At 48.7% G+C, this 12,073-nt stretch overlaps 1 protein-coding gene across 1 annotated transcript in view; it reads left to right on the top strand.

The window, feature by feature from the left end:
- adgra1b (adhesion G protein-coupled receptor A1b) overlaps positions 1-4,707 on the top strand; it is a gene marked incomplete at both ends in the record, with an annotated part of 129,235 nt that extends 124,528 nt beyond the window's left edge. Inside the window, 2 exon segments of the mRNA XM_084458778.1 lie at positions 2,559-2,654; positions 3,231-4,707. Coding sequence (XP_084314904.1) covers positions 2,559-2,654; positions 3,231-4,707 — 1,573 coding nt within the window.
- Positions 4,708-12,073: the final 7,366 nt, after the last annotated feature.

The following is a 12,073-nucleotide window of genomic DNA, read 5'->3' as shown; positions in this document are numbered from 1 at the left end:
TTACTTTAACCCCAAATTAATTCCAACCATTTCTCTCTTTTATGTTATTTATTTCCATCTGGCTCTTCAAGGCTTTTAAACATAAATCGGTCTTACCACATGGAGTAGGAGGCAGATGTTTAGACAGGTCAATATTTTCCCACAAAACAAAACAATAAACAGATGCTGGATGACGGTGTGAAACTGTATGGCTGCCTGCTGCACCTCAGCGCACCGCCGGCTCCATTAGCCAACACTGTTCTAGCGCAGGTGCTGCAGTCACCCGTTTATCTAGAAGGTGGAGGTGCAATCAGGGACAGCTCCATGCACTCCATCAGCTGACAGGCAATCAGATTAACAATAATTCAATCACAAACCATAAATCATAGATCAACAGTTCAAAATAAATTAAAATTAGAGCACAACAGTATTTAACCATATTTAATTTTCTTACTTTTTGGCTCAATTAATTAATCATAATTAAAGCAAATTATCAATAAATCCATATAGTCAATAAACAAATTGGCTCCAACACTTGGGCTGGGGTGAGGGCTCGTGTGCGTAGGTGCGTGCGTGTGCGTGGCCGGTCGACCGGAGATGCAGGGGAATGAGGGTCGCGGCGTGCCGTGCTTGAACCTCCGCCGCTTCCCCCTCCCGCCGGCGGCCATCTCGCTGACGCGTGTTTAAATGGCTTTCTGTTAGGGGGGGGGGGGGGGCGTCCCGGGGGAGAGGGTGGCTGTTACACCACTCAGACTGTGACAGCAATGGTAATGCCTCTAACCCTTCACAGACGCACACACACACACACACACACACACACACTCCTTTACACAACACCCGTCCACACCTGCCCAGACTAACATCTTGATTGTAATTGAATTTTTGGGCATGGGCGCAGTCACTGTGAGGAGAAGAAATGGCGTGAGCAAGAGCAGGAGGAGATGAGGGGAGATAGATGGGGGGGGGGGGGGGGCGGGGACTGTGACAAGAGGAGGAGAGAGCAGGAAGGAAGGGGATAACGTGGGGGAACAGAGAGAGGATCACAGCGAGAGAGAGAGAGAGAGAGGGGGGTGGAGGCTTGGACGGAGAGAGAGAGCGAGAGAGAGAAAGAGAGAGTGTGTGCATGTGGGCGTGTGTATGTGTGTGCGCGTGTGTGTCGCCCTGAGAGAGAGTGGTATTGCTACTGCTGCAGTGACTGCCAGTGTCTTTGGTTGGTTAGAGACACACACGCAAACACGCAGACCGTCACACACCCACACATACACACACACACACATGGGACTGCTTGCTATTCTCCCGATGCCAGACGTTGGTCTGGAGTAAAGCGTTGAAAGGTGGCTGTCTAGAAGCCGCCAGCAGAGGAGCTTGTCTGAGGGATGCTGGGAAGCAGATGTATTTGGCTGTGGAACACGCAGAGCACAAATAAAGAAGTCTGCTCACTCCCGTGTCTCTGAGCTGGTTTCAAGCCGAGGAATGGGAGAGGGGAGGAGAGAGAGAGAGAGAGAGAGAGAGAGAGAGAGAGATTAATTTCAATAGCTCTCTCTTTTGCTCACTCTCCTCACCCATACATGCTCTCTGCCTCTCTCTCTCTCTCTGCCTGTCTCATTCACTCTATCTCTGTCTTTCTGTCTCATTTTCTCCCTCTCTCTCTTCCTGTCTGTCATTCTCTCCCTATGTCTCTCTCTCTCAATTCAATTTCAATTCAATTCAAAGGGCTTCATTGGCATGTGAAACGTTCTCTCTCTCTCTCTCTCTCTCTCTCTCTCTCTCTCTCTCTCTCTCTCTCTCTCCCCCACCACCTCTCCCAGGGACATTCATCTATTGATTAAATACCCTCAAGCGGAGTGTCTCTCTTCTATATGTTTCTTCACAGAACCCTGCATCTCCTCCTCCTCCTCGGGTTCTACCTTCACATAACCCTGCATCTCCTCCTCCTCCTCAGGTTCTACCTTCACAGAACCCTGCATCTCCTCCTCCTCCTCAGGTTCTACCTTCACAGAACCCTGCATCTCCTCCTCCTCCTCAGGTTCTACCTTCACATAACCCTGCATCTCCTCCCTCCTCCTCGGGTTCTACCTTCACATAACCCTGCATCTCCTCCTCCTCCTCAGGTTCTACCTTCACAGAACCCTGCATCTCCTCCCTCCTCCTCAGGTTCTACCTTCACATAACCCTGCATCTCCTCCTCCTCCTCGGGTTCTACCTTCACATAACCCTGCGTCTCCTCCTCCTCCTCAGGTTCTACCTTCACATAACCCTGCATCTCCTCCCTCCTCCTCGGGTTCTACCTTCACATAACCCTGCATCTCCTCCTCCTCCTCGGGTTCTACCTTCACATAACCCTGCATCTCCTCCCTCCTCCTCAGGTTCTACCTTCACATAACCCTGCATCTCCTCCCTCCTCCTCGGGTTCTACCTTCACATAACCCTGCATCTCCTCCTCCTCCTCAGGTTCTACCTTCACAGAACCCTGCATCTCCTCCCTCCTCCTCAGGTTCTACCTTCACATAACCCTGCATCTCCTCCTCCTCCTCAGGTTCTACCTTCACATAACCCTGCATCTCCTCCCTCCTCCTCAGGTTCTACCTGGTCAGCGGCGGCGTGCCCCTCATCATCTGTGGCGTCACCGCGGCGACCGACATCCACAACTATGGCAGCGGGGAGCAGGCGCCATAGTGAGTCCCCACTTTGACACACACACACACACACACACACACACACACACACACACACGTGCGCTGTTTTACACCACATTTTACACCTCTTCAATGGTTCAGACACCCGATCCTCACAGACGGGCACACACACACGCACACACACACACACACACATATGCGGCTAGATGTAATGTTAGGATTCACACTCAAATATGTGTTTCGTACACATCCCACTCTGCATTGCTGGAGGTGCCGCACTACTTCAGAGGCCTTGCTGCATGTGCTTTAGTTTGTGTGTGTGTGTGTTTCAGCATTAAGTAAAGCAGACATCACACCAAGGTCATGTTAGCGCTAATGCTTATGTGTGTGTGGTTATGTGTGTGTGTGTGTGTGTGTGTGTGTGTGTGTGTGTGTGTGTGTGTGTGTGTAAATGCACCGTGAGAGGATTGCTGGCTTGCCAAAGAGAAAGGAGGAGGTGCTATGTGTGCCTTAAGTGTTCAATGCTGCTTAGCCCTAATATATTTGGTCCCCTGCTTATGTAATATAATTTGTGGAACCTAATAAAGTATTCTAATGTGTGTGTGTGTATTCCAGCTGCTGGATGGCGTGGGAGCCCAGCCTCGGAGCCTTCTACGGGCCCGTGGCCTTCGTCGTCCTGGTCACCTGCGTCTACTTCCTGTGCACCTTCGTCCACCTGCGGCGCCACCCCGAGCGGAAGTACGAGCTGAAGGCGCCGACAGAGGAGCAGCAGAGGCTGGCGGCGACCGCCGACCTGGCGCACTGCCACCAGGGGGAGCCCGGAGCCCCGCCCGGCGGCGGTGGCGGGCACTGCCACCCCGGCTGCCCTGGCGCCGTGGTCAACCCCTCGCTCTTGGCCAACGAGCACTCGTTCAAGGCCCAGCTGCGCACCACCACCTTCACCCTCTTCCTGTTCCTGGCCACCTGGGCCTTCGGCGCCCTGGCGGTGTCGCAGGGCCACTTCCTGGACATGATCTTCAGCTGCCTGTACGGCGCCTTCTCCGTCACACTGGGCCTGTTCGTTCTCATCCACCACTGCGCCAAGCGTGACGACGTCTGGCACTGCTGGTGCTCCTGCTGCCCCGGGCGGCGCGCCAACAATAACAACGACAACAACGCCTGCCCGGGTCACGGGCATGCACACGCGCCGCGCCCCAAGGTCAACGTGAACGGCGACACCCACGGCCACGGGCGCGGCCTCTGCCGCCTGGACACCTCGCCGTGCCCGGGCAAGGCGCTGATGATGGGCTGCGGCCACGCCCCCCTGGCCACCGGTCACTGTAAGTTTGCCGGGCTGACGGCGGCCGGGCCGGAGGCGGGGCAGAACCACGTGACGTGCCTGCCGCCCGCCGCCGCGCCCTGCTGCGCCGCCCTACACAGCCAGCAGCTGATGGAGGAGGAGCCGGTGCTGCTGCACGCCGACCCCGAGGGCTACCGGCCGGGCGTCCACCTGCACCGCTGCTTCAAGGGCGGTGGCAGGACTAAGGGCCGCCACTTCGGCCGCCAGCGGGCCGGGGCTGGGGGGGGAGGCGGAGGGGGAGGGGCGGAGCGGGAGTATGCCTACCACATCCCCTCCAGCGTGGACGGCGGCAGCGTGCACAGCTCCCGCACGGACAGCCCTCACAGCGCGCACGAGCGCCACACCCACCTCTGCCACCTGGCCCACGAGGCTCCCCCGCATGAGGGGGGCCCGCTCGAGTGTCCGCTCGCGTGTCCCGCCGCCGCCCACGAGGCCCTGGCGTGCCACAACCCCTGCCACCGGCACATCTGCTGTGCCAAAGCGGACCTCTCCCCCGCCCTGTGCCAGGCGGAGGCGGGCGACGCCGGCGCCTTCCTGTGCGGCTGCGGCAAGATGGCGGCGGAGGAGGACCTGATGGCGCCGCCGCCGCCGCATCACCACCTGGAGATGCACCCGCGTAGACAGTCCTACCCTGGGAACCCGCCCAATCAGAACGGGATTCTTAAGGGCGCCCTGCACGAGGGCTTCCTGTACACGTCGGACAGCACGGGGAATATACGCACTGGACCCTGGAGAAACGAAACTACTGTGTAGCCCAACCGCCTCCCTCCTTCTGCGAAAACCTCACCTCCCTCCCGCTCTAGGATTAAACAATGAACCAAGCTACTCAGAACGCAGCGCGCTCCCTATGTTTGTTTGTTTTTTACTTTCATGTCGCAATCCTGTTTGTTTTCATACCTCCTATGTGGCTGTACAGATTTATCAAAGCCATCCAGTCAGCAGAGTGGAAGAGGAACTGTCCCATTGTCACCAGACGTACTTGTTGTTCAAGTTATTTTTCACCGCCACGCAACAGATCTGTAGATGAAAATTATGTATTTTGTGGATGAGTGGATTTGTGTTTTTTTTTTTATTTTGCTCTCAAAGGCAACCGACCCTTTTAGGAGACGCTCGCTTGGAGGATCTGAAACCATCAACTAGTCCTTGATGTGAAAGCTCAGTACTTCAAGAAACTCTGTGTCCGTGTTTTAGACAAACACACCAGCAATTTAGAGTCCATTTGGTATGTTCTGCCAGTCGAACAAGCGTACTAACTGTATACTGTGAATATCAACTAGAGGTATCTTAGTAATATACAAAGATAACTGCTCTCATTTGAGTTCTGTGGACACCATAAGTTGTGAAAATTTAAAAAAAGAAGAAAAAAAAGAACCGAGTAAGAAAAGTGAAGCCTACATTACTAAGTATTCTGTGCCAGGTTGATATTGAATGTCCTATTTGTATGATGTCTTATCTGTTGTCTTTTGGAGAGAAGTGTACAACAACAACAACAACAACAGAAACAATGTCACAACATTGTGTATTGTATATTGCCTGGTGCTAGAAAGTTGGTGCCACGTCACGTCATTGTATAACACGATAGCCAATCAAAAGCAGTGCCACACAGACCAACTTCCTGTTGACTTGTTCTATAGGGCAATCCACCCTCGCCAGCTCTCTGCCCAATCCCTGGCTTGGATTCGCACTGTGGGAGGAGCTACACTGGGTATATGCTGCCAGAGATCAATGCTAAGATGCAATCATGTCTTTTCTTTTTAGAAACCCCAAAGCATGCAGGCCTTGTTGTATGTAGCTACTATGTGCTGTGTGCTTTTTGCCGTGTACATCAATGCACATTCGTTGGATAAGCCATATTTTATGTTATGGAGCATTGCCAAGCTGTGTATGCCGAAACACGAATCAACAACAGTCATGTTTTATTTTTATTTTTTATGATGCTGTTATTGTCCAGGTTACTTCGGACGCCACGCTGTGCAGCAGGAGAGTGGCTCATCAAGGTCACTGTCACTTTGAAATGGTGTTTCTAGACAGACAACATAAAAGGACCTCTTAGGTCTCAGTTTGCCATATTAACTGTTTCAACATGGCAGCCAGTCGTAAATCAGTGGCAGACGCCAAGTAACGACTGGACAGACTGCTACAGACGAGCTCTTCAGAGTAGCAGCAAAAGCACCATGATTTGCACGCCATCCATCCATTTATCTAGAAATCAATGTGCACTCTTATGTATATAGAAATGGGTTCCAATGAATTATTTTATATGAGATTTAAGATATTTAAGAAGAAATAAATCTATCTGTAAAGAAAACGAATGAAAAAGACTAACCTCTCAATGTTAATGCTCAGCATCTGAGTTCCCAAATGTCACACCCTTTTGCATTTTTGTTTTTTGTTGGCTTTTACTTTTGTTCTGAGAGAGAGAGAGAGAGAGAGAGAGCCTTCCATTTCAGTGATCACATTCATGGTAATATTTCGGATTATTGAAGACGTTAAATAGCGAGTTGACAACTTTTTAGATTTACAGAAGATGAAGCATGACTTTCTGTCTCCTTATTTTCTGGTATAACGTTCTTTGTGACAGTATCACGTGTGACAAAAACACCCAACCCCCTGACACCATCTTGCATTCTACATGGTCAGACTATTTTGCTTTTATCCAAAATTAACCCATGTCATACCCACGTCATGTAGATGCAAACTGAGCTCATAGTGAAGCTATGTGTTTGGAAGCGTCGGCCAACCCCTCTCATCATCAGCAGAACAACTGCCCAGCTCCGTCTACCCAGGTAGCCAGACACTCAGCCTGCTACAGTAGCCTGCCCCAGGTAGTCAGCCAGCCAGGCTGGTATCTGGTTCAAGTTCAAGTTCAGGTGAATCTAGTCCCCAGGTATCTGCCCAGGTGAATCTACAGTCTAAGACTAAGTTCCACTGATTGTCACACACCTGAGTGTGTGAAATTTGTTCTCCGCATTTGACCCATCCCCTGGGGGAGCGGTGACGCGCTCCGGAATCATTTGGTGATGTAGCCCCCCAATTCCAACCCTTGATGCTGAGTGCCAAGCAGGGAGGCAATGGGTCCCAATTTTATAGTCTTTGGTATGACTCGGCCGGGGATCGAACCCACAACCTCCCAGTCTCTGGGCGGACACTCTACCACTAGGCCACAGAGCTGGTATTCCCCAGGTAGTCAGCCAGCCTGGTATCTGCTGCTGTTCACCTGTGGTACTGTGACAAGAACCCCAAGCCAATTCTCACCTTTTCTACATCAACACGGATTCCAATAAATGTATTTTTTCAGCATGCAAAGAACATGGTTTGCTGTGTTTGTATGTGTGTGTGCATGCATGGTTGTGATGTGGTTGTGTGTGTGTGTGTGTGTGTGTGTGTGTGTTAGAATTCTTGCAGTATTCGTGTGTTCTGACTGACATCAGCGGAGGACGGTGGAGACATCACCACGGGGGAGAGGGCATTCAAATGAAAGCAGGCTTGTCTGGCACTGTGTGTTTGTGCGTTTGTGGGGACGTGTGTTTGCGTGTGTGTGTGTGCGTGCGTTTGTCGGGGAATGTGTGTGTGTGTGCACATACACATATGTGTATCTGTGCATGTGTGAGTAAATGAGACTGTCTTTTGTGCATCACAAATCAGGCCAGGACTGACAGGCTGCAAAACGCCTGAGCGCATTTAATATTCCACAGGATTTTTTTTTTTTTTTTACAAGGCCACACGCCACTCACCCCCCCAACTGTCATATTATTCCTGTTACTTGAAAGCAAATAAAACCAGGCCGCATAGCTTTTCTCTCAGACACGGGGACAGAAGCCTGGAACTCAGTGACCTTGTGGGAGACAGGCTCATGGTGGAGGTCAGTGGAGTCCATAAGGTGAGACTATCTATAGAGCTCATCCATTTTAACCTGTGTGTGCTTGTTAGTGTGTGTGTGTGGGTGTGTGTGTATGTCCTGATTTGTGTGTGTATGTGTGGTAGGGGGGGAGCTGTGGGGGGGGGGGGGGGGCTGTGCAGTCCAAACAATCCTATGGAGATAATGGACTCAGGGGATGTTTTTTTGATTTTATTATATGTGGTGTTTCTGAGCCAATTAATTTGCTCCTGGAACTGGTGCTGCTGTGGAACCTCAGTCTGCAGTATTCTCAGTCTACAGTGCTCTCTGTCTGCAGTAGTCTACTACCTCGAGTCTACTAACACGATCTTCCCTCTTAAGCACCTATTATATTTTTAGTTTGCTATTCTTGCACTTTGGCTTCAGCACTAGATTATGCTCTAGTCACTTGTTTTAGAAAGGAAATGCACTTGTGAGTTCTGGCAAGTACATTAGCTTTTCCTACATTAAATGCAATTATTGTAAGTCGCTTTGGATAGAAGCATCAGATAAATTACTTTGATATAATGTAATGTAATCTCTGTCTGCAATAACCTCCAGTCTTCAGTACAGTCTTCAGTCCTCAGTCTTCAGTCCGCAGAAAGCGTGCGCAGTGCGTCTTCAAGTTGGGTTGGATGCCCAAAGCCTGCGCCTCAATGCGCAATCAGCGCGTCACCGCCCTCAAACCGTAATGTGCGCGGGGAAAATATAGCGACTTGCAGTACGCAGTCTTGCTTTATCCATAATTAGGCTACCACAGTGTAATTGACTGCTTTAAATTATGAGGATTGAAGTGGTAGCCTATCTTTAGGCTGGTCATTGCTGTTGATGGTGTAACGCGATTATCGCATCAGCCTTATAGCCTATAGCTATCTTGCAAGTGCATTGTAGGCTATCCCTGGCATAGGCCTATATTCATTTTCTAAAGCCAATTGATTAATTACAAAACCCTGTTGCCCTGAATGGTGCAAAATGTAATCAGTGAATGTCTGCATTGTGAATGCTCCAGTCCACGTTTTAATCGTAATTTGCTGCATTTTAATAATTTCAGGCCTTATAGGGACATATTAAATCTATCTGAGAGTCTCAGATAGATTTAATATGTCGGATATATTTAATATGTCCCCATGTTTAAGCCCAGAAATATATAATAATAATTGCTCCTCTATGTGTGCAGTTCATAAAACTGTATGTTCATAATTAACAGGGGATATGGTTATGTGTACGGTGGTGGGTAATGCGCAACTGGATTACACCTGCTTTTCAAAATTTCACTGCAAAACAGATTTGCGCTTTACCCCGCAGTTATCATACATAAGTCGGGGTATTAATCAGTGTCTCCTTGCGCATCTCCTCCCCGTTCACACCCACCTTTCCCTTGGATTTTTTTGTGTGTTGGCTGTAAGCTGACACACCAAGAAGAGGGAATACTATTTGTCGCTCCCTTCCTCTTTCTTCTTGTTGTTGACCTGCAGTTCTATTGTTGCTACCACAAGAGGCAGTGGTCCCAGAACATCAAAACCAAAAGACTCCACAGAATTCCCAGGTCAGCGGTGGCCGAGTGGATAGTGCGCTGGATAGTGCGCTGCTTATCACCGTGAAGGTTGTGAGTTCAATCCTTTGTGTGGACATACCAAGGTACCATGACATATTTTGTCACTGGATGTTGTAGAAGTTATTTAACGAGCGTGGGTCATATTTGTTAATTATAGACCCTTTTACAGCCTTGTCAGCACAAGTATGCGCGCGCATTCTTGAAACAGTAGCAGAGGAAGACAGACGAAATCGCCATAATTAAGCGTACGGACTGGACTGAGGAAATCATCAGAAATGCCTGCGTTTGCGGTGCCCATTTTATATCAGGTAAGTTATTTTGACTACCTGGTTTCACTGGAATGTCTGGTTGAAATTTAACCCTTCTCAGTCCCGTTGTCGCATTCCACTCGCTCATGCCAGACAACAGTCCTTTTCTGGTCCATTCACCTTTCCGTCAAAATAAATCGGTGTCGGCCTAGTTAGGAGAGGCACTCATATTTAGCCTACAAGTGTCAGATAAACATGAAACTTCACTTACCTAAGCAAAAGGGTCTATTTTAACAAATGCTGGGTTGAAGCTTCAAAGCACCGCCACCACCACAGAAGAAGACTACCTCGGAAAAATAATTTCACTCGGACAGAACGCATCTAAATAAGTTATTTAGTGCAAAGACTAGTATTTTATATACCATCAATATGTCTGGCTGTTGTGTCTACAGGTGTAGGCTACAAATCGGCGCTCTAGTGACAAACTTTATTCGTTTCAAGAGGAAACCGGCCTTTTCAGAAATGGAGTCGCCTGTGGCTAAGCATAGCCTACGGACTGGACTGACATAATCAGAAATGCCTGCGTTTGCGGTGCCCATTTTATATCAGGTAAGTTATTTTCTCGTCCCTATAGCGGCCTAAAATACAGCTTGTCAGTGGACACGCAACCGTATGCATTTCAGATTGATCATGTTGGCAATGTGTGTGAATTTGCTGCTATGTGAGAGATAAGGACCTGTTGTCGCATGTCGTTGACAAGCTTCCCCTTATGGTGTCAGAACGATGGCTTATGAATGCAATGTTATTATGTTAAATACAGTAGCCCAGAGATGGTTAGCACTGGCTAAGGGTTTGATAAAAGGCGTTGTGGTGTTTGAGCACAAGTTGTCGTTGGACTTCGTTTTGGTGCGGAATTATAGTTGTTTACGTTTTGATAGGAACAATTAAATTGTCCCAAGTGTTGCAAATTATTGGTACCCCTACCAGTGGCGATTGCTCCTATAAACCAGGGTAATCCTGGCTTACCCATACAAATCCAAATAAAACTTGATTTGAAAACTTGATCATAAGCCATCACTCTGACACCATTAGGGGAAGCCTGAAATCGACTTTCAGACTGTTTTTGACTTAAATGCGTCTTGTATTCTGCCATATCGCTTCATTTTCATCAGTGTTTAGCATTTTGGTAGTGCTATGTCGCCCCCTACAGTCCTCATAAAAATACAGTCCACGTTACGGTCCGTTGACACCGGTCTTACTAGCTCGTTATTCACTTAACATTGTAGGCCAGAGAAAATGATTCTAGCTTACGGAAGTCAAGACCAAATCAAATCAAGACCAAATCAAGACCTGGAGCGGTGGGCTAATACGCAGTAGCCTAGTAGGCTAGTAGCCTAAACACTGATTAGTGAAGTAGGGGAGTAGGCTATTGAGTGCTGTGTCCTAAGGGGGTGTATTTTATCGTCCTGTCATTCTCTTCGTGGTGCTTGGCCATTGTTGTCATAATGGCTCTGTAGTTTATTTAGTGTGTCCGTAAAAGCTTGGTTGTTTCGGCCTAAATATTGCCCTCTTATTTGCTCGCTCTCAAATTATTGGCCTTTGTTGATGTGTTTAAAAAAACATCAGTAGCCTGGGCTACTATAGTTTTCCTGTATGTTTTACATATAAATGCCAATGCTCAGCACCCATCAGGGCATGCTTTGACAGCGCACCCCCCCTAGGAGAGACTGGTGACGCAAGGCTACTAGACACCCCTCTGGATCTACAGTACTCTCTAGCTGTGTTCGGAATCGTTCCCTCGTTCCCTCACTCCCTATTCCCTATATAGGGGGATTAAAGGAATTCCAATGTACCTGTATCCGTACTTGTTACACATGGCAAATACACTTTTCTATTCACAGGTCTAAGAGAGAATCTCTTACATTTTAATTCCTCTAAACCAAGTCAAAGGCATCTCATTAAACCGTCTTTGAACATACCAAACAATAACTTGAGAGCAATCCCCAGGGTTTGCATTGGTCTGTCACGCTATTTGAAGACTAATCATCTCCACACAAGCTCCCTAAACGCTGAATGAGAACTGCCCATACTATCGAGGCTGGAGATCGCAGGGTGTCTCTCCCCAGGGTCTCTCTCTCTCTCTCTCTCTCTCTGTCTGTTTCTATCTATTCACCATGTCGTGAACTACCTAGGGAACAGAGAAAATGTTGGGTACATGCACTGTTCCCTGGAAATCAAGGTGAATTGTGGGTAATAAATAGTTGACTATATAGGGAACGAAAATTCTGTGGAGAATGACACTACAAACAAAATGGCTGACGCCCTATATAGTGCACTATATAGTGAACAGGGAGCGATTTCGAACACAGCATCAGTAGGCTAATCTGTCTCCAGTACTCTCAGTCTCCAGTACTCTCAGTCTCCAGTACTCTCAGTCTC

Source organism: Borostomias antarcticus (assembly GCF_949987555.1).
Source record: "Borostomias antarcticus genome assembly, chromosome: 25".
Taxonomy (NCBI): Eukaryota; Metazoa; Chordata; class Actinopteri; order Stomiiformes; family Stomiidae; genus Borostomias; species Borostomias antarcticus.
The sequence above is the reverse complement of the archived record's forward strand: the minus strand, read 5'-3'. Positions and strand labels throughout refer to the sequence as shown.